Source organism: Cherax quadricarinatus, chromosome 42, assembly GCF_038502225.1.
Source record: "Cherax quadricarinatus isolate ZL_2023a chromosome 42, ASM3850222v1, whole genome shotgun sequence".
NCBI classification, from domain to species: domain Eukaryota; kingdom Metazoa; phylum Arthropoda; class Malacostraca; order Decapoda; family Parastacidae; genus Cherax; species Cherax quadricarinatus.
The window spans coordinates 3,058,569-3,082,055 of record NC_091333.1 but is presented as its reverse complement, the minus strand read 5'-3'; the positions used below and the strand labels follow the sequence as shown (position 1 = coordinate 3,082,055).

At 41.5% G+C, this 23,487-nt stretch overlaps 1 protein-coding gene across 6 annotated transcripts in view; it reads left to right on the top strand.

Annotated features, from left to right (window-relative positions):
* LOC128695596 (suppressor of lurcher protein 1) overlaps positions 1–23,487 on the top strand; it is a 45,264-nt gene that overhangs the window by 3,874 nt on the left and 17,903 nt on the right. The window contains exons 3-7 of one of the 6 annotated variants that reach the window (XR_011393065.1): positions 383–576; positions 1,927–2,083; positions 2,494–2,612; positions 2,931–4,018; positions 15,672–15,808. Coding sequence is in view for 5 of the 6 variants with exons in the window: in XM_070093221.1 (XP_069949322.1) it covers positions 383–576; positions 1,927–2,083; positions 2,494–2,612; positions 2,931–3,465 (1,005 nt within the window). In the remaining variant the exon portion in view is untranslated. Of the gene's footprint in view, positions 1–382; positions 577–1,926; positions 2,084–2,493; positions 2,613–2,930; positions 4,571–15,671; positions 15,865–17,030; positions 17,153–23,487 lie in introns of those variants that run through there. The other 5 variants (XM_070093221.1, XM_070093219.1, XM_053786311.2 and 2 more) reach the window with 5 other exon arrangements.

The following is a 23,487-nucleotide window of genomic DNA, read 5'->3' as shown; positions in this document are numbered from 1 at the left end:
CAAGAATAACACATTTGAGTTAAAAGTTTAAAGCCGATCCTAGTAAGCATGGAAAGCAATATTCCAACTTGATAATTAGATGTTATATGCAGGTAGGATGGTGTGTCAGTCAGGAAACTCTTATGATGCTGGTCTTTGTCAATTGATGACCCGTTTATTGTTTAGGAAACATCTGTCTTACCTATGTTGAGTTTTAGTGATATAACAACTGCTGGCTTACTGGTGCTACAGAATCATGGTTAAACATCTGTTGCTTAAATGGGGCTAGGCTTTGCATCCCCCCCCCTCCAAAAAAAAAAAAAAAACCACTGATCACATTTTTGTATCCTAAGATACTTGATGTATGCAAATGATTGTCTCTGAGTCTCGTTCTGTGTCACAGGTACGCAGTGCAGTGCCTCGTATCGATGCTGGTCCCCCTCGAGAATACCCACACTTGGTGGTCAAGCTCAAGAAGCTGCGGCTGGAGCGGGACCGCCAGGGAAAGATTTGTGAGGACAACATTAAGCTGGTCCACCGCATGGCCATCATCATGAGGACCAAGAGGCTAGATAACATCAACATGGCTCCCAGAGGGTAACACCTGACGACTCACATGTTGTAGTGACGTTTGAGGGTCCACGTACAGTGGTGACGTTTGAGGGTCCATGTACAGTGGTGACGTTTGAGGGTCCACGTACAGTGGTGACGTTTGAGGGTTCACGTGTAGTGGTGACGTTTGAGAGTCCACATGTAGTGGTGACGTTTGAGGGTCCACGTATGCTGGTGACGTTTAAAAGATCCCAATTTGCATTTCCTTATGTATTTTGATCTGTTTTGTTTATAAATTCTGCACACACATTAGCATTCAGCCGTTATGTACAAGCAGACCCCGCTTTACTGCGCTTTGCTTCACAACATTTCGCTAATACAGCGGTTTTCAATTATACCCATTCTTCATTTATTCAGACTTACTACGATTAACATTCATAAATAGCATAAGTCTATTGAAACTATCCAACCAAGATAGGACTCGTAGCACTGAATTCAAGATGAACAAACATAGATTTAGAAATGTAAATACCGAATTGGAACAAGCTCCCAGGTAGCGTCATTTAGCAGGGAACTTTGGGCAGCTTTATATATAGACTAGACGGGTATATAAGTGAGTGTGGGTTAATATGAGCTGATCTACCTAGCATGGTTCATTACTGTTATAATAAAAAAGAAGCGCTAAACCCACTAGGGTCATACAGCCTAGCATGGTCCAATAGGCCTCTTCCAGTGTTCATTCTTGTGTTTACTGTGGTGGTTTGATAACAGGCCTCATTCCAGCCAGAATAAGCTGTATATGCTATATATGACCCTAATTACCCTCTTACAAACTGATTTATTTCTGATATGGAATTTTAAAAGATATTATTTTATTTCTAACCATTCAAGAACTGCGTTGACGCTTTAAATCCTTGTTCCATGGCTCAATAACTCTTCTGTGACAATCCAGGGACTCATATCTTGGTAGTGTGAATGCAAAGCACAACTAAATATCTATAATGTAAGCAGAATAAAGTTATTTGCTTAAATATTAACAATTACAGGAAGCTTTAGCACAACTACTGTTACGTTTAATTTATTTTGGAGGGAGAAAAACGGTGCCGAGAAATAGTCATTACATTCAAGAGGCGAGCGTTAAACCTGAAAGGTCATACAGGGTTTGGGGAAGCAAAAGACAAGCAGGTTCAGTGCATATAAAAGGAGAACAGGTTTAATTCCCTGGAACAAAAGCTCCTCATCGTTATCAAGGCACATCTCTTAGGGGGGGACAGAGCGCTTTATACTTTATCGTAATTTCACTCCGTTGTAAGGTGCTTACAGCAGCAACTGCAAAATTCCTTCTTATTTTGTATTAGTGTTTGTTCATTGTAGAACCTTCACTTCTACCCACAGACCATTCGAACCTCGATCCCGGACGTCCAGCCGGAAGCCCCCAGTTTCTTCATCTAGGGAGCAGGATACATGGGACCAGGGCGAGTCGTTCCTTGAGCAGGTCACCTCTGAAGTGGAGCGACACATCAGACCGCCTCCGCCAGGCAAGCTCATCCAGGTTAGGTGTTGTGCATCTAAAAACTAGATTTATTCTAGATTTGTTGAACTTGTTCTCACAACAACCCAGAAGATAACTAATATTACTTATTCCCAGGTGGGGCCTTCCCTGAAATGTTCATATTTATGGCTATGTTACGGTGGTGTAAGGATACTTGCTCAGATGGTTCGCCAGGGAATCAAACCCAAGTCCTTTCGGTTGTAAGCCAAATTGTCTACCCATGAGTTACAGATCGTTACCATAGCAAGCAATGAAAATATAACAAAATGCCCTAGTATGGGTAAACAAGCCTACGGCAGAGTTCCATTTTTATGTTACGTAACCTTTTGAAATAACACATTTTAACATGTAGCATATTAACACGTTATTAACTTGTAACTTATTAACAACACGATTTAACATGCCACCAGCATCGGGCCCCAGCAGGTCTGTGTAGGGTCCCTCACGTGGGTCCCCCTCCTTCACCCAGGACATCTGCTCGCCGCAGTCATCGTGTACCCATTATCACCCTGCCCCTCATCAGCCCTAGGTATGTGCCCTTCATTTTATTGATTGTCACCAGACCAAGCTCCCATTATAAATTAAATAAAATTAGTAATTAACCATAGAAAAAAATGCAGCAGGTCTATTGATCTATGCAATGTAGATTCTGTTTACATCCAGTCATTCAATAAATCTCACTAGTACTCTAACTGCAGCTGAAGCCGCCGCAGCCACCAAACTATATTCTATAAATTCGAGTGATGTAGTGTTACATACATGTCTTCTGTGACATTAAGAAGTTATTAAAGCATGTGTTGGATACATAGATACTCGAGAAAGGTAACACATGCTCTGCCTCCGACAGGTCCCGTAGGAGCCTATCACCCACCGCTGTTTCAGAGAGGTCTCGCGGGACTCCATCGCCCACCACCGTCTCCGACAGGTCCCGCAGGAGTCCCTCTCCCACAACAGTCTCAGAGAGGTCCTCTGCCAAGTGCCGTCGTGGCAGGGAGACTACTAGGCTTTCTCCCCTGCCTGGCCTCCCCCGGCGCCCCAGTATTACTGCTTCACTCCCCTCCCCTCATGACGACAACTCCAGCTCCGCCGCTGACGATGACGGTGACTTTGAGGAAGCTGCAGAGAGCTACCAGTCAGATGACAGTCAAGAAACTGAGAAGCAAAGCGAAAAATCGGAAGATGAGAACAAGAAAACAGATGGAGAGAACGTGAGTTCAGGAGAGGGTGGAGAAAGCAAGGAAAATAGTAACAATAAGAAGAGAGGTCAAGTAAGGGAGGGGTCAGGCGAGACTGACAGTGATGATAGGGTTTCATCCATCCTCCTCAGCCATCATCCCAACATCACCATCGACGAGCCAAGTGATGATGAGTTTTACACTTAAGTCACCATCAGATACGCGTCCTCTCAAGAATACTCCATCCCGCAAGTCACTTGGATGCGCTTTACGTCTCCGGAGAATATATGTAATATCCTTCCTTCCATTTAGTATAAATTTAATATGGGAGAAATATTTTACCCTTAACATCTAAGCTAGGTTATTTATGCTATGTTCCTACACAGACCCGACATAACTGCAACCACGTGCGCGCATGTGTGCGCACGCTTGTTCTGCTGTCCTCATTTTTTCCCAAGAACAATGTCTAACCATGGGGAGGCACTTGGGCTGCATCTTCCCCGCTTGTTCATAGTTTTGAAGTACATATACGAGGCAAGGCGCCTTGCTTGCGCTGATATACAAGGTGCTGGGGTTACGGAATATTAAGGACAAGTTTCTCGGATCGTGCAGGAACCGAAATACATTGGTTTTTGATACGTCACATCCTTGTTTACAAGTGAAGTGTCAAAGGTTAGCATCGTCAGTAACCTGCTGGCTGCGCCTGAGTGAAGGTTGTGTCATCACCTCTCATCTGAGCTGCTACTTCTCTCTAATATTGGTGAACATAATCTTGTATATGCATTGGTGGAGGGTAATTGTTAAAATCAAATTTTAAGGTAATTCCTCGGAGGAAATGCCTAAACATTAATTATTCAAAGCAGTGTAAAAAATGAACTAAAGAACTTTTTAAGTTTAAACAAGAATACTATGGGAGATCACTATCACATTTTGTTGATACATAAATAAAAATACAATTTAAGTAATTTTTATTTTATTTAATTCATTTACGATGATCCAGAATTAAACTGGAAAATGTATAATTTAATAGTACCACTTAAAACTAACATTATAGTAGAGGTGGTGTAGTGAGGCCGCAGGATGCAGTCTTTCTCAGTCTAATAACCGTAGCTGAGCACCTTAATCAGAAAAAAGAACATTGCTAGCCTCATCTATATTACTAGTGGGAAACTGACAGCAGCAGCACCAGTGTGTGGATAAGAGGGATAACAATAGTGGCAGGATAGAAGGCGAAGAATGCAGGGCAGAAGAATTCTGGTGCTGGTAGCAACCTCACTCAATGTTGCTTCTTGCCACTTCAACTCCGTCTCAGGTACGATACCACTGTCTCTAACATGTATTGCTATCATGTTACAACACCACCCATGTTTCTCTTGCATGTTTTCCTGTCCTGGTAACATCACCACCACCTCTAACATGACTTGCTATCCTGGTAACATCGCCACCACCTCTAACATGACTTGCAATCCTGGTAACATCGCCACCACCTCTAACATGACTTGCTATCCTGGTAACATCACAACCACCTCTAACATGTCTTGCTATCCTGGTAACATCACCACCACCTCTAACATGTCTTGCTACCCTGGTAACATCACCACCACCTCTAACATGTCTTGCTACCCTGGTAACATCACCACCACCTCTAACATGTCTTGCTACCCTGGTAACATCACCACCACCTCTAACATGTCTTGCTACCACGTTAAGAGACCATACAATAAGTGTCAGGGGCCCGAGACTGTTCAACTGCCTCCCAGCACACATAAGGGGGATTACCAACAGACCCCTGGCAGTCTTCAAGCTGGCACTGGACAAGCACCTAAAGTCAGTTCCTGATCAGCCGGGCTGTGGCTCGTACGTTGGTTTGCGTGCAGCCAGCAGCAACAGCCTGGTTGATCAGGCGCTGATCCACCAGGAGGCCTGGTCACAGACCGGGCCGCGGGGGCGTTGACCCCCGAAACTCTCTCCAGGTAAACTCCAGGTAACATCACTTAACTTTCCGCTGTCTTCCCTCATCCAGATGATAATGACGACCATCACATAAATTACCATTGAGGAAATTTTCCTGCCATATGCTTTGGTCCACTACGTTATCATACTGTATATTAATTGTAGACTTCATAGTATAGGACAATCTACATGTTAGGCTATTACATGACAAGTCAAGATTTAGTAAGAATATAATCAGTAATTCATAGCAATTAATAATCAAAACAGACAAGAATGTGAGTGTTAGCAAGCAGTGACCAGTATATTGCTGGATGGAATAATGAGTCTGGGTTCTCCCGTGAATAGCACCACTAAATATCATTATATTTACGAGGGCCATATAGCACTTTGGGAATGGGAGGTATGGAGGGTAATCAAGTTTGATTCAAGGAAGAAGAGGGTACTTTCAGTTTCTTGGATCAAGAGCCATTCACCTGCGTCAAGGCACCCTCCTCGAAGGGGGAAACTGTTAATGACCCTGTAAACCCCCGACAAGAATATATTCTTAGTAGTTCCTTAAAACCACTTTGTTCTTTGTAGTAGGTTGGTAGACAGCAACCACCCAGGGAGGTACTACCGTCCTGCCAAGTGAATGTAAAACAAAAGCCTGTAATTGTTTTACATGATGGTAGGATTGCTGGTGTCTTTTGTCTGTCTCATAAATATGCAAGATTACAGGCATGTCTTGCTACTTCTACTTACACTTAGGTCACACTACACATACATGTATACACGTTTATTTATACACACTCATCTGAGTTTTCTTTGATTTTATCTTAATAGTTCTTGGTCTTATTACTTTTCCTTTTATATCCATGGGGAAGTGGAATAAGAATCTTCCCTCCGTAAGCCATGCGTGTTGTAAAAGTCAACTAAAATGCCGGGAACAATGGGCTAGTAACCCCTTTTCCCGTAAAGATTACAAAAAAGAAGAAGAAGAAGAAAATTGTCAAAGTGGGAAGTCTGAATGTGCGTGGATGTTGTGCAAATGATAAGAAAGAGATGATTGTGGATGTTATGAATGAGAAGAAGCTGGATGTCCTGGCTTTAAGTGAAACGAAGCAGAAGGGGGTGGGAGAGTTTCAATGGAGAGGAATAAATGGGATTAGGTCAGGGGTTTCAAATAGAGTTAGAGCTAAAGAAGGAGTAGCAATAATGTTGAAGGATAAACTATGGCAGGAAAAGAGGGACTATAAATGTATAAATTCAAGGATTATGTGGAGTAAAATAAAGATTGGATGTGAAAAGTGGGTTATAGTAAGCGTGTATGCACCTGGAGAAGAAAGAAGTGTAGAGGAGAGAGAGAAATTTTGGGAAATGTTGAGTGAATGCGTGGGGAGTTTTGAATCAAGTGTGAGAGTAATGATGGTTGGGGATTTCAATGCTAAAGTGGGTAAAAATGTTATGGAGGGAGTAGTACGTAAATTTGGGGTGCCAGGGGTAAATGTAAAAGGGGAGTCTTTAATTGAGCTATGTGTAGAAAGAGATTTGGTAATAAGTAATACATATTTTATGAAAAAGAGGATAAATAAATATACAAGGTATGATGTAGCACGTAATGAAAGTAGTTTGTTAGATTATGTATTGGTGGATAAAAGGTTGATGGGTAGGCTCCAGGATGTACATGTTTATAGAGGGGCAACTGATATATCGGATCATTATTTAGTTGTAGCTACAGTTAGAGTAAGAGGTAGATGGGAAAAGAGGAAGGTGGCAACAAGAAGTAAGAGGGAGGTGAAAGTGTATAAACTAAGGGAGGAGGAAGTTCGGGGGAGATATAAGCGACTGTTGGCAGAAAGGTGGGCTAGTGCAAAGATGAGTAGTGGGGGGGGGGGTTGAAGAGGGTTGGAATAGTTTTAAAAATGCAGTATTAGAATGTGGGGCAGAAGTTTGTGGTTATAGGAGGGTGGGGGCAGGTGGAAAGAGGAGTGATTGGTGGAATGATGAAGTAAAGGGTGTGATAAAAGAGAAAAAGTTAGCTTATGAGAGGTTTTTACAAAGCAGAAGTGTTATAAGAAGAGCAGAGTATATGGAGAGTAAAAGAAAGGTGAAGAGAGTGGTGAGAGAGTGCAAAAGGAGAGTAGATGATAGAGTGGGAGAGGCACTGTCAAGAAATTTTAATGAAAATAAGAAAAAAAATTGGAGTTAAACAAGTTAAGAAAGCCTAGGGAAAGTATGGATTTGTCAGTTAAAAACAGAGTAGGGGAGTTAGTAGATGGGGAGAGGGAGGTATTAGGTAGATGGCGAGAATATTTTGAGGAACTTTTAAATGTTGAGGAAAAAAGGGAGGCTGTAATTTCATGCACTGGTCAGGGAGGTATACCATCTTTTAGGAGTGAAGAAGAGCAGAATGTAAGTGTGGGGGAGGTACGTGAGGCATTACGTAGAATGAAAGGGGGTAAAGCAGCTGGAACTGAGGGGATCATGACAGAAATTTTAAAAGCAGGGGGGGATATAGTGTTGGAGTGGTTGGTACTTTTGTTTAATAAATGTATGAAAGAGGGGAAGGTACCTAGGGATTGGCGGAGAGCATGTATAGTCCCTTTATATAAAGGGAAGGGGGACAAAAGAGATTGTAAATGTTATAGAGGAATAAATTTATTGAGTATACCAGGAAAAGTGTACGGTAGGGTTATAATTGAAAGAATTAGAGGTAAGACAGAATGTAGGATTGCGGATGAGCAAGGAGGTTTCAGAGTGGGTAGGGGATGTGTAGATCAAGTGTTTACATTGAAGCATATATGTGAGCAGTATTTAGATAAAGGTAGGGAGGTTTTTATTGCATTTATGGATTTGGAAAAGGCATATGATAGAGTGGATAGGGGAGCAATGTGGCAGATGTTGCAAGTATATAGAATGGGTGGTAGGTTACTAAATGCTGTAAAGAGTTTTTATGAGGATAGTGAGGCTCAGGTTAGGGTGTGTAGAAGAGAGGGAGACTACTTCCCGGTAAAAGTAGGTCTTAGACAGGGATGTGTAATGTCACCATGGTTGTTTAATATATTTATAGATGGGGTTGTAAAAGAAGTAAATGCTAGGGTGTTCGGGAGAGGGGTGGGATTAAATTATGGGGAATCAAATTCAAAATGGGAATTAACACAGTTACTTTTTGCTGATGATACTGTGCTTATGGGAGATTCTAAAGAAAAATTGCAAAGGTTAGTGGATGAGTTTGGGAATGTGTGTAAAGGTAGAAAGTTGAAAGTGAACATAGAAAAGAGTAAGATGATGAGGGTATCAAATGATTTAGATAAAGAAAAATTGGATATCAAATTGGAGAGGAGGAGTATGGAGGAAGTGAATGTTTTCAGATACTTGGAGAGTTGACGTGTCGGCGGATGGATTTATGAAGGATGAGGTTAATCATAGAATTGATGAGGGAAAAAAGGTGAGTGGTGCACTGAGGTATATGTGGAGTCAAAAAACGTTATCTATGGAGGCAAAGAAGGGAATGTATGAAAGTATAGTAGTACCAACACTCTTATATGGGTGTGAAGCTTGGGTGGTAAATGCAGCAGCGAGAAGGTTGGAGGCAGTGGAGATGTCCTGTCTAAGGGTAATGTGTGGTGTAAATATTATGCAGAAAATTCGGAGTGTGGAAATTAGGAAAAGGTGTGGAGTTAATAAAAGTATTAGTCAGAGGGCTGAAGAGGGGTTGTTGAGGTGGTTTGGTCATTTAGAGAGAATGGATCAAAGTAGAATGACATGGAAAGCATATAAATCTATAGGGGAAGGAAGGCGGGGTAGGGGTCGTCGTCGAAAGGGTTGGAGAGAGGGGGTAAAGGAGGTTTTGTGGGCGAGGGGCTTGGACTTCCAGCAAGCGTGCGTGAGCGTGTTAGATAGGAGTGAATGGAGACGAATGATACTTGGGACCTGACGATCTGTTGGAGTGTGAGCAGGGTAATATTTAGTGAAGGGATTCAGGGAAACCGGTTATTTTCATACAGTCGGACTTGAGTCCTGGAAATGGGAAGTACAATGCCTGCACTTTAAAGGAGGGGTTTGGGATATTGGCAGTTTGGAGGGATGTGTTGTGTATCTTTATACGTATATGCTTCTAAACTGTTGTATTCTGAGCACCTCTGCAAAAACAGTGATTATGTGTGAGTGTGGTGAAAGTGTTGAATGATGATGAAAGCATTTTCTTTTTGGGGATTTTCTTTCTTTTTTGGGTCACCCTGCCTCGGTGGGAGACGGCCGACTTGTTGAAAAAAAAAATTATATATATATATATGTATGTATGTATGTATGTATGTATGTATATATATATATATATATATATATATATATATATATATATATATATATATATATATATATATATATATATATATATATAATGTCGTGCCGAATAGGCGAAACTTGCGATTTTGGCTTAAATAGCAGCGCTCTTCTTGCCGAATAAGGCGAGCGAAAATTTGTGTATGCAATAATTTCGCAAAAATCATTCTGAACCTAACGAAAACAAATATATTTCATTGTGTTTGTTTATTATTAAATTAATGTAAACTTATCTAAAATATATTTAGTTGGATTAGGCTAAATTAAATTGCGCTTCTTGTAGTAAGGTTAGGTAAGTTGTCTAAGGTTCTTTTGGTACAAAAGTATTAACTTTTACATTAACATAAATGAAAAATCTATATCTTTAAACGTATAAGAGAAAATTTTTGAAAGGACTTAATTTTAAATGAGTTCTTGCTAATTGACCAGTTTTACCTATTCGGCACATGTGAACAAAGTATCGAAATTTCAAGCATTTGTGATATCACCTATTTGCTGTGATCTTGTTGCATATATGTATTTATACAAATTGTCGTCACTCCCACCAGTCATAACACTCCCGCTGCTTGGCTCTAGAAGCCATACACCACTACACTCGGGGATGAAGAATGACATGTATAATACAGGATGTAGCGCTTGAGTGATGATTGCTGCTGACACTAGTTCTCCTCCGCAATGTTTTCCATGCTGCCGAGATCATAGATAATGAACTAAAAACCTATCCTTAGGCTTATTATCCTTGAAAGGTTATAAACCTTGAATAACTCAACAAAGTCTACATATTTTTGCTGATGTTCTTCCCTGGGCAAACTTATGTGGTGTAAATATTATGCAGAGAATTCGTAGTGGAAAGTAGAACGAGGTGTGGAGTTACAAACAGTATTATTCAGAGGGCCGAAGGGAGGTTATTGAGATGGTTTGGTCATTTAGAGAGGATGGAGCAAAATAGAATAACTTGGAGGGTGTATAGCCCTTGTGGTTTAGCGCTTCTTTTTGATTATAATAATAATGGAGGGTGTATAAATCTGTAGTGGAGTGAAGGGATTGAGGTCGTCCTAGGGAAGGATGGAGGGAGGGGGTAAAAGAGATTTGGTGTGCAACGGGCCTAGACATGTAGCAGGCATGTGTGAGCGTGTTAGATAGGAATGAATGGAGACGAACGGTTTTTGGGTCCTGACGAGCTGTTAGTGTGAGCAGGGTAATATTTTGTGAAGCGATACAGAGAAATCGGTTAGCCGGACTTGAGTCCTGGAGGTGGGAAGTACAATGCCTGCACTTTAAAGGAGAGGGTTGGGATATTGGCTGTTTGGAGTGATGTGTAAACTGTCATATCTGGGCACCTCTGTAAAGACACATTATGTGTGAATGATGGTGAGTGTTTCTTTTTTTTTTGGGAGGGGGGATTCACCCTGCCTCGGTGGGAGACGGCCGACATGTTAAAGAAAAAAATAGTAAGATAAGTTAATACGTAATGCTACGCCTGAGAATTAAATCCGGCTCCTTTAGTGTGTAAGAGAGAGAGAGAAGAGCCAGGGGATGAGGGTGGTTACAATAAGGAACACAGAATTATTATAATCAAATAAAGCGCTAAAGCGAAGGAGCAGAGAAGAGTAAGGAAAACTAAACTGCACAACTCACACCAGCTGGTGGGTAGGACTACTGAAATAGTTGCTTAGTTTATTAGGTTTAAAGATGTATACATCTCAGTGTATATATACTTTTAACTGAACTAGTATTATTATAATCAAATAAAGCGCTAAACCGACAAGGGACATGCAGAACTGAACTAGTAGACCTCTGCATCAAGTTAGGCTCTATCGTTGGTTTATACCTGTTATTACTCTTATTATATTCAGGGGAAAACACTAAACCTGTAAGGATCATACAGTGCTTGGTTTGTGCAAAGAAAGGTATAAAATACCGACAATATGAAAGTTAAGACACATGTGCAACATCTGGATATCTTTATTGTAGTAGACGTTTCGCCATCCAGTGGCTTTATCAATACAGATTCTAGGACATAATAGGAAGACAGTAGAACTATATACAAAAGATGAGGTAATCAGTCCCTCGGCCTTGGAGTTAGTGTTCACAGCATCGTGGTGGAGGAGAGTCTGGAGCAAAGGCAAGAAGACTGGCGCTTTTTATAGGCGTCAGTGAATGGGACGGGCAGCAGACGAGGTCAGTCACTGGTAGGCGGGATTCCCCAGTGGAAGTAGGTCCTTCCCAAAGAGATGGGTTAGTTGCAGCAGCCGTGAAGAAGGTCTTGTAGATGTCCTCTGAACCAAGATTCCATGATGTTGCAGTGTCTGACAAGTTGTGCAAAGAAAGGTATAAAATACCGACAATATGAAAGTTAAGACACATGTGCAACATCTGGATATCTTTATTGTAGTAGACGTTTCGCCATCCAGTGGCTTTATCAATACAGATTCTAGGACATAATAGGAAGACAGTAGAACTATATACAAAAGATGAGGTAATCAGTCCCTCGGCCTTGGAGTTAGTGTTCACAGCATCGTGGTGGAGGAGAGTCTGGAGCAAAGGCAAGAAGACTGGCGCTTTTTATAGGCGTCAGTGAATGGGACGGGCAGCAGACGAGGTCAGTCACTGGTAGGCGGGATTCCCCAGTGGAAGTAGGTCCTTCCCAAAGAGATGGGTTAGTTGCAGCAGCCGTGAAGAAGGTCTTGTAGATGTCCTCTGAACCAAGATTCCATGATGTTGCAGTGTCTGACAAGTTGTGCAAAGAAAGGTATAAAATACCGACAATATGAAAGTTAAGACACATGTGCAACATCTGGATATCTTTATTGTAGTAGACGTTTCGCCATCCAGTGGCTTTATCAATACAGATTCTAGGACATAATAGGAAGACAGTAGAACTCATCTTTTGTATATAGTTCTACTGTCTTCCTATTATGTCCTAGAATCTGTATTGATAAAGCCACTGGATGGCGAAACGTCTACTACAATAAAGATATCCAGATGTTGCACATGTGTCTTAACTTTCATATTGTCGGTATTTTATACCTTTCTTTGCACAACTTGTCAGACACTGCAACATCATGGAATCTTGGTTCAGAGGACATCTACAAGACCTTCTTCACGGCTGCTGCAACTAACCCATCTCTTTGGGAAGGACCTACTTCCACTGGGGAATCCCGCCTACCAGTGACTGACCTCGTCTGCTGCCCGTCCCATTCACTGACGCCTATAAAAAGCGCCAGTCTTCTTGCCTTTGCTCCAGACTCTCCTCCACCACGATGCTGTGAACACTAACTCCAAGGCCGAGGGACTGATTACCTCATCTTTTGTATATAGTTCTACTGTCTTCCTATTATGTCCTAGAATCTGTATTGATAAAGCCACTGGATGGCGAAACGTCTACTACAATAAAGATATCCAGATGTTGCACATGTGTCTTAACTTTCATATTGTCGGTATTTTATACCTTTCTTTGCACAACTTGTCAGACACTGCAACATCATGGAATCTTGGTTCAGAGGACATCTACAAGACCTTCTTCACGGCTGCTGCAACTAACCCATCTCTTTGGGAAGGACCTACTTCCACTGGGGAATCCCGCCTACCAGTGACTGACCTCGTCTGCTGCCCGTCCCATTCACTGACGCCTATAAAAAGCGCCAGTCTTCTTGCCTTTGCTCCAGACTCTCCTCCACCACGATGCTGTGAACACTAACTCCAAGGCCGAGGGACTGATTACCTCATCTTTTGTATATAGTTCTACTGTCTTCCTATTATGTCCTAGAATCTGTATTGATAAAGCCACTGGATGGCGAAACGTCTACTACAATAAAGATATCCAGATGTTGCACATGTGTCTTAACTTTCACAGTGCTTGGTTTGATCGAAGAGGGCAGATCAAACTCCTTGGATCAACAACCCTTAAAGATTAAAGCAGCAGTTCACAGTTCATAAGCCAGAATTCATATTTTTAAATCATATTACATAATCCATAGTACACAATTGAGTCAACGAATTAGTTTTCATAAATTATGCTTCAAAATTTGTCAATCTATATTCTATAAGGAACATAACATAATTCATAGTCCAACGATAATTCAAAATTCAATGTTTATAATATAGACATTTCATGTCAAAGAGCATATTGCTGAACCATATTAATTTGTTCCACAACCTCTTGCTTCTTGAAGGAGAAGAGGGGCATTCGGGTTTGATCCAGGGAAAGGAATGACAAGAAGCTGTAGATCCTCAGGTCAAGATTCTTCGCCAGCATCAAGGGTGCCTCTTGAGGGGTCAGCCGGGGGGAGGGGGGGTTGGTACGAGGTTCGAAGAATAAGAACTTCTGATATGAGTTAGGAATGGGTAGATCTGGAAGCCATGTAAGGGCCTAACTAATATGTTTCACCTGGGAGGCAACGACGATACTGTCCTATATTCAACAAGTTTGCCTTGCGTAATGTTGAAGAGATTATATTTTATCTGTATATTAAGAAGGAATGTCTGTACCCGCAAGAGCCGTCCATCCGCTAGAGGCTGCATAAATGACTCGTGTTCTTCTCAACACTGACATTGAAATCGACAGAATACTACAAAAAATTACGATGGTACGTACGATATTTAATTAAAAAAATTCGTTGATGGCCAAGGCGCGCCCTTCAACATGCGAGTTGTTACAGGTGAGAATGGAACGGTATTTGTAAATAATAAACATGAATATGATAGAGCTTAAAAATCTGACAGAGTTTATGGGTTATCATTGTTATATTAATGGGGAAGTGGTAAACCTGCATGGGGCCATACAGCGCCTGGGGAATAAGAGGTAATCAGGTTTGAGCCAAGCCATTTGAGTAAGCAAGTGTCTGAAAGGGTCAGAAAAGATCTAGCAGAAATCAGAGTATTTCTAGCAAAAATACCTGCGTCGCTTCAGATTATAACAACTTAATAAATGTGCAGACTGGAGATGAAGAGAGGGCAAGAAAGAGAGAGCGTGGAAAAGAGATCAATAAGCGGGAGCGGAGGGGCAACTGAAGGGCAAGTAACGTGCCAAGGGAATGTGAAGGGCAGGAAGAGAACAAAGAGGAAGGAGGGAGGATGGATACAGTGAGAAGAGTAGGGGGATGGTAAGGAGGGAGGATAAATAGTGAGGAGGATGGTCAAAAGGGAAGACATACAGTGAGGAGTTTCGTAAGGAGAAAGGTGAGGATGCAGGATAAATACAGCGAGAGAGTAAAAGTCATACATGTACACAAAAACATGCATGAACAATATTTGACAACATAATTCCATCCTCCACTTAGTTGACCTGAGTTTCTTCTCAAATATGTGTGTGTATCATGATTGGCTCTTGTATGAGACGGCATAAGATATGAAAAAGGAACAGACCAACATACAAAAAATTCAACGAAAATCCTATTGCTTACTGATCCATATTATTGTGTTCATGGTTGAAGTGCTCAGTGTGTAAGTTATACAACGCCGGGGGAATGGGAGGTAATGAGGTTTGAATGGATGAAGTGGAGGGTAACTCAAATTCCTTGGATCAAGAGCCTTTTGCCAGCATCAAAGCACCCTCCTTGAGGGGTTAATGACTCATAAATCTTGGGTTACATTTGTGTAATAATGGAGTGGTAATTCACACACAAGAAAGTATACAAGTGGACAGCAGTCAATAGACTCGGGGGATAAATGAAGCAACTCACTAGCACAGGCACCCTTTGAGGGAGGTGCTTTGATATCGGTGGGACTCTTGATCCAAGTAATTGGGGTCACACCCCCTCCCTTCCTTGGATCAAATATGATAACGCTCCGATTCAGGAGCTGTATAACTACTACGGGTATAATAATGTTGGTAGAATTACCGACAATATTTTAGGTAAAAGGACACAAGTGCAACTAATTTGACATTTTATTGCGGCAACGTTTCGCTCCTGGCGAGCGAAACGTTGCCGCAATAAAATGTCACATTAGTTGCGCTTGTCCCTCTACCTAACAAATTGCTACGGGTGTTGGTACATTCCATGATAACACTGGGATAACTTCTACATCACAATCAAGAATTTTCATCAAACTTTAACAAAGCAATAATCCAAAAGTCTTACGTATCGTTAAAATTTATAACAAATAAGAGTTTTTTTTTTCTATCTCCCTCTTCTCAGGTGGATGCAATGTGACCATCCTGAGTGAGGAGGAGAATGAGGGGCTGATTGCTTCTCCTGGCTACCCTGACACCTACCCGCCCTCCACCACCTGCACTTACACATTTCGAGGCTCCCAGTACCAGAGGGTTCAACTCATCTTCACCTCCTTCTCTCTTAGGAACGCACCACCTCATCTCAAACCTCACGAGAGGTGCGTGCTGAAGTTTGACAAATATTAGAAAAACACTAAAAGGAGAACAACCTATTAACGAGTAAACAATTTGGCTTTGGATCTGGAAATTAAATTTATTAAGCTTTTATGAGTCGGAAATTGTCAGGGATAAAATGGATAGGCAGACTGCATTTATCTAGATTTTGAGAAAGTTTTTGATAAGAGTCCGCCCATGACAGACTAAATTGTAAACTTTAAAACGTAGGAATGAAAGGTAAATGCTTAAAATGGAAGAGAAACTTTGCCTGAGAAAAATGCTTTGAGTTATAAAAAGTAAAAACATCCTCGTGGGAAGTTGTCACAAACAGGCTGCCCCAAGGATCTGTACTTGCCCCAACAATTTTTTTTTCATTTATATAAATGATTCACCAGAAGAAAAAAAACTATAAATCTGTTTGCAGATGATGCAAAATATATTAGATACAATAAATAATAACCATGACTAAATTTTTTTCAGGATGACTGATCAATTGAGTAAATGGAAGTTGTTTTGAACCAGCAGCAAAAACAAAATAACAAGAGATTAATATTGTGTTATAAAGAAAAATAAGAAACGGCAATAAAAAGTTTTCTAGATGGCTCGAAAGGGCTACAAGAAAAAAAATGTGCTAGTCACCGGAAATTTTAAAAATATATAATAAACTAATCTAAGAAGATGCAGCACCACAAGCGTAACTAGTCCTATATGAACCTTGGCATAATCATTAACCTAAATTTTGTCTTAATCCCTGGACAATGTACAGCTTCCTCCATAGCTGTTATATCTTTCTCATTAGTTGACATACAGACGACAGAAGGAAAATCACCACAAATATAGTAACTAGTACTATACATAACGCAAGACTAAAAAACTGGTGCTGACAGGTATCTGTGAGCCAGATATAGGTAAATTGAGGAACTGTAGGATTTGCATACATACTACCTTAAAATGCATCAAAACTAAAACTATCCAGTAATAGCAAACAATAAATACGATCAAAATAACTTAAAATTTTGCAAACAAAAAGCCCAACAGCTCATTCATGCTGGGCATTCTTATTGCTACTAAAATGCGTAATACTTCAGCAAAAGATGCTGAACAGCACCTATGAACAGTATGTTTGATGAAGATGCTAAGAAAGAATCATACGGCTTTTGTGTTGCAGTTGTCAGCATACTGATGCAGTTGCCGTGTACAACCTGTTATGCAACACCACCATGGACCTGCAAGAAGTGGACACCTTCTGCGGCCTGAGCGTCCCCCTACCAGTCATGTCCTCAACCTCAGGTACTTTTCTTGTAATTGCCCCCACACTCTGAGTGTAACTTTTAAAACGAAGATAGAGGAATTGTGATGGTGCAAACTGCCAACCCACTAGAGGTCTGATTAACACATTTCGTACATGCACTAAAAGAACTACATCTCACAGTTCCAGCGAAGTCCACTGGAATTATTGCAATAATATCTATATTTTCTCCACATGCTGTTAGTTGCAGTTCGTCTATTTTATTTCTTGCGTTCCCGCTATTCGTACAGAATTGTAGATTTCAAAAGTTTTTGCCTTGATGCTCTCTCATGTCTCAAGACCCATTCCCGTGTTGTTAACAGTAATTATTATAAATCTATCCTATTCTCTGAACGTTAAGATAAAATTTTGTTCGGATTTTTAATTCAGGAGGGTTAGCCACCCAAGAATGTCAGTACTTCCTCGAGGATTGTGTATTTCCATTGGGGCCCTTTAATCTTGTCCCCCCAGGATATGACCCACAACAGTCGACCTACTTGCTTGCTAGATGAATGGGACAGCAGGTGTAAGGAAACACGCCCAATGTTTCCACCCGGCCGGGAATTGAACAACAGACACTCAGTGTGAGACGAGGCCACGGGACACCCTAACTTGACAATTTTTGCTCTCTCTGTCCCTAGCACTGTAACTCCTTTGTTTCCCCACACATACCCATTCCTCTATATTCTGCCAGTATAAAGTCTTACACAGTTTAGCAGCGAGTCCTTTGACTGAACTTGCTAACACTACCGCCCCTGCCCCTGAAAGATGCACTCCATCCCTTACATACCTGTTTGCCATAGAAATTATACCAGTTGTCAGTGAATGGAATTTCATGTTTCTTGAAGGGCTCGTCTAGCCAGCAGGTCACAACAATTGCCCTAGGCAAAATGTTACATATAACTGGGATCCCTTCATTTGACCTGATTAGATCAGTAGCTACCTTGTACTTGACCAGCATCTCTTCTCTCCTGCATTGCCTACCGTCATTGACCCCAACACTAATGCATATAATGGGTTTGTTTTGTATCTGATATTATTTAAACCTTAAAAGTTAAATAACATAAGATGTTAAAAGGACCCCAGTGGAAATAAGTCACTGACTTTTTTGGGTTATACGTAATTTATACTGTATGATAGTTGTACTTGTGTGTACCTATGCCCAAATAAACTTACTAACCTGCTAACTCCGTCATTCACACCTGTTCCACGGAAACGTACCCTTTACCTTACCTTTTTATTCCTGTAACGAAATGTTCAATCCATATATCTAATTTCAATCTCCGACAATGTATTTTTTTTCACATGTTGAGGCATTTATCCTGTGTCCTTGTTAACAACCACACTCACCCTGAAGAACAGCAAAGTTATGTTATGCGCTATGTATGATAATTTATGTAACTATTTGTTAGTGTACCTGTACCAGAATAAACTTACTAAAGCTATTCCCATTCTTCACCTTTTCTCAGTTTCATTCTTCTCCTAATTTTGGAAACCATTTTTCATTTATTATATTTAACATGTTTCCCTTTGTTACTGCGAACCACTACACATTCCTTAATACATTTACTATCCTTCCTATCCAAATGTGTTTTTCTCTTAAGAGCCAAAACCTCAGCTGTATTGATTTGGTGATTATTCAGACGATTATTATTATTATTGCAATCCAAAGGAAGCGCTAAACTACAAGGATTATACAGCGCAGCAGGGCAGGGAAGAATGCAAGGGTAATAGGTAGCAAGAGGGAGAGGGATGATTATTAGATTATGGAGTTATTCAGACGATTACTATTCAGACTTCAGTCCTGTCTTCCAGTTTTCTCCTTACCTCTTCACCCGATTTGTCTTCTGTTTTTTTTTTCTTTCCTTTTTCAGTCGTTGCTTGCTAATGGTCCTTGATGGTCAACAACGTCGTCTTGAGTTTTCTACCCAGATGTTGTGTTCTAAATTTTTCATGCAACATTGTAACTTTTATCATGTATAATGTCATGTTTTGCTGTAAGAGCATAATGAATACTACTTATAGACGCAATAAAATGATACACGAGTGCATACACAAGCATTAAGTGAAGGACCCCAATGGAAATAAGTCGCTCTGACTTTTTCGGGCTATCCTAGGTTCTTTACACATATTTACCTGGAGTTTACCTGGAGAGAGTTCCGGGGGTCAACGCCCCCGCGGCACGGTCTGTGACCAGGCCTTATGGTGGATCAGGGCCTGATCAGCCAGGCTGTTACTGCTGGATGCACGCAATCCAACGTACGAGCCACAGCCCGGCTGGTCAGGTACCGACTTTAGGTGCTTGTCCAGTGCCAGCTTGAAGCCAGCCAGGGGTCTATTGGTATTCCCCCTTATGTATGCTGGGAGGCAGTTGAGCAGTCTTGGGCCCCTGACACTTATTGTGTTGTCTCATAACGTGCTAGTGACACCCCTGCTTTTCATTGGAGGGATGTTGCATCGTTCGCCGAGTCTTTTGCTTTCGTAGTGAGTGATTTTCGTGTGCAAGTTTGGTACTAGTCCCTCTAGGATTTTCCAGGTGTATATAATCGTGCATCTCTCCCGCCTGCGTTCCAGGGAGTACAGGTTCAGGAACTTCAAGCGCTTCCAGTAATTGAGGTGTTTTATGTCCGTTATGTGCGCCGTGAAGGTTCTCTGTACATTTTCTAGGTCAGTAATTTCACCTGCCTTGAAAGGTGCTGTTAGTGTGCAGCAATATTCCAGCCTAGATAGAACAAGCGACCTGAAGAGTGTCATCATGGGCTTGGCATCCCTAGTTTTGAAGGTTGTCATTATCCATCCTGTCATTTTTCCAGAAGATGAGATTGATAAAATGTTATGGTCCTTGAAGGTGAGATCCTCTGACATGATCACTCCCAGGTCTTTGACGTTAGTTTTTCGCTCTGTTGTGTGACTGGAATTTGTTTTATACTGATGAAGTTTTAATTTCCTCATGTTTATCATATCGGAGTAATTGAAATTTCTCACCGTTGAACTTCATATTGTTTTCTGCAGCCCACTGAAAGATTTGGTTGATGTCTGCCTGGAATCTTGCAGTGTCTGCAATGGAAGACACTGTCATGCAGATTCGGGTGTCATCTGCAAAGGAAGACACGGTGCTGTGGCTGACATCCTTGTCTATGTCAGATATGAGGATGAGAAACAAGATGGGAGCAAGTACTGTGCCTTGCGGAACAGAGCTTTTCACCGTAGCCGCCTCAGACTTTACTCTGTTGACTACTACTCTTTGTGTTCTGTTTGTGAGGAAATTATAGATCCATCTACCAACTTTTCTGTAGTGATGCTGCTCCTGTGGGGAGCAGCAGCAGGATAATACTGCACCACCTCTCGGGGCCCTTAACAACAACAGCTTGGTGTGTGTCATGGGCGCCAACGCATGGTGTGTGATTCTCTTCTCTTATATCCATATATTAGTGATGCAGATTACATGGTGAGTTTAAATATGTGGCCTGTAGTTATAACTTTTCTCTTGACATATGCAAGACATCACCCTCCCTGTAGAAGCAGTTATTAGATGTACTAGTCATTATATTTTGTTGTTGCAGAAGTACTATGAAGATTCTATGTTCAATAAAGCCTAGAGATAAGGCCTGTGTTTCTATCACAACAATTTATTGAACATAGAATCCTGGGCTACCTGGTGGTGATCCTGCACTAGACTACATCACAACATGGAGCGTTTACTGAAACCTGAGAGACTAGACTGTGACCCCAACTTAACGGCTACTCAGGATAATGGAAGCACTGGTTTAAGACTTTCGAAAACTTCTTGGGAGCCCTTCCTACAAAAGATCTAGATAAACTAAGCCTGCTCATCAATTTTGTGTCACCTAAAATATATGAGGCTATTTCTGAGTGTAATACCTATGAAGTTGCTATCAAAACCCTCAAGTCTCAGTATATTAAACCTACAAATGAAATCTTCGCAAGCTATCGCCTTGCAACTCGACGCCAGCAGATTGATGAATCCTTAGAGGAATACCTTCAAGCACTGAAAATTTTAGGTAAGGACTGTCGCTTCCAAGCAGTGACAGCTGCTCAGTATTGTGAAGAGTCCATCAGGGATGCTTTTATCAGTGGCCTGCAATCACCAATAATAAGGCAGCGTTTATTGGAGAATAAAACTCTCGACTTAGCCACTGCCTTTGACCAGGCAAGAGCTCTAGATTCAGCCCAGAAGAATTCTGAAGTATACAGTACCACTCAGCCTTCTCGAGTGGTAAGTGCTGCAATTCCTGACCAAGACTCTTGCAATGAAGTTACTGTGGAACCTGCCTCAGTGACAGCAGCAGCAGGTACGGTGTGTTTCTTTTGTGGTTTTTCAAGACATCCACGTCCAAAGTGTCCTGCTCGTGAAGCAATGTGCCATAAATGCCACAAGAAAGGTCACTTTGCTAAAGTATGTCGTGCTAATGCATCAACAAGAGCTAGTGCCTCCACACATTCCAGTGATCATGCAACTCTAGCAACAGTGACTTCTGCGGCTACTCCAAATTCACTGTCAAAGGCAGTTGTGAAAGTATTCATCAAAGGAACAGAAGTAGATGGTCTTATTGATAGCGGCAGCTCAGAGAGTTTAATCGACCTGGACTTATGTAAAGTAAAAGGACATCAACCTTGACTTAGTTAAACGCCACTCCTTGACTGTACATCACTCATCAGGTACCGTTTCCATGGCATCAACATCTCTCTCTATTCAGACCTTAGGGTTTTGTAAGGTAAATCTCAGAGTTAATGGAAAGGATTATCAAGATGTACATTTAGCTATTCTGCCACAACTGTGCTCTGATGTTATCCTTGGTCAGGACTTTCAGAAGCTGCATGGTAGTGTCACCTTAACATATGGAGGTGAACTGCCTCCTCTTGTTGTCTGTGGACTTAGCACTTTAAGGGTAGACCCACCAAAGCTGTTTGCAAATCTTACCGCGGATTGCCATCCTATATCAGCTAAGTCACGCCACTATTCTTATGAGGATCGGATGTTCATTGAGAAAGAAACTCAGAGGCTGCTGAAGGAGGGTATTATAGAACCGAGTAATTCCCCTTGGCGTGCACAGGTTGTTGTTGTTAAGGATGATTATAGGAAACGGAGACTGGCTATTGATTACTCTGAGACAATCAACAAATTTACACTTCTTGATGGGTACCCTCTACCTCGAATTGATGATACAGTGAACAAAATTGCTCAGTACTATGTGTTTTGCACAGTTGATCTACAGAGTGCCTATCATCAAGTCCCTATAAGGAATGAAGATAAACCATACACAGCGTTTCAGGCTACTGATGGCCTGTATCAGTTTACAAGAGTCCCTTTTGGAGTCACCAATGGGGTAGCCTGCTTCCAACGAATTATGGATTCACTCATTCAGGAAGAGCAGCTCGTGGGAACTTATGCGTATTTAGATAATGTTACCATTTGTGGCAAGACCCAGGAGGAACATGATGCAAACCTTGATAAGTTTTTGGAAGCCGCCAAGAAGAAAAATATCAGTTACAATGAGGAAAAGTGCACTTTTTCAACTAAAAGGCTTAGCATCCTTGCTTATGTAGTGGAAGGAGGTTCAATATTCCCAGACCCTGAACGACTACGACCTCTACGGGAACTTCCAATGCCTCAAGACAAAAAGTCACTCCGAAGAACTCTTGGTCTCTTTGCTTATTACTCACAATGGATCTACAACTATTCAAGTAAAGTCCGCCCATTGAGTGCTACCACATTTCCTGTGACAAAGGAAGCAGAAACCGCTTTCCATACTCTCAAACAGGACATTGAAAACTCAGTAGTTCAAGCCATTGATGAGTCCCTACCATTCGAAGTGGAAACGGATGCATCTGACATTGCCATTGCTGCAGTCTTATCTCAGGCAGGACGACCAGTAGCCTTCTTTTCGAGAACTTTTCAAGGATCAGAGAAGTGTTACGCTGCTGTAGAAAAGGAAGCCCAGGCCATCATAGAAGCAGTTCGCCACTGGAGGCATTATTTAACTGGTAGACATTTCACCATAAGGACTGACCAACGGTCCGTGATGTATATGTTCGACAAGAAGCACAAAAGTAGGATAAAGAATGACAAGATATTACGCTGGAGGATGGAACTATCGTGTTATGACTTTGATATTCTGTACCGACCGGGTCAAGAGAACATCTCACCTGATGCATTCTCTAGGTCCCACTGTGGAGCAGCATGTCATGATTTGCAATCACTCTCAGCGCTCCACAAGGCTTTGTGTCACCCAGGAGTTACACGCCTGTACCATTTTGTCAAATCAAAGAACATGCCCTACTCAGTGGAAGATGTGCGACAAGTGATCAGAGCATG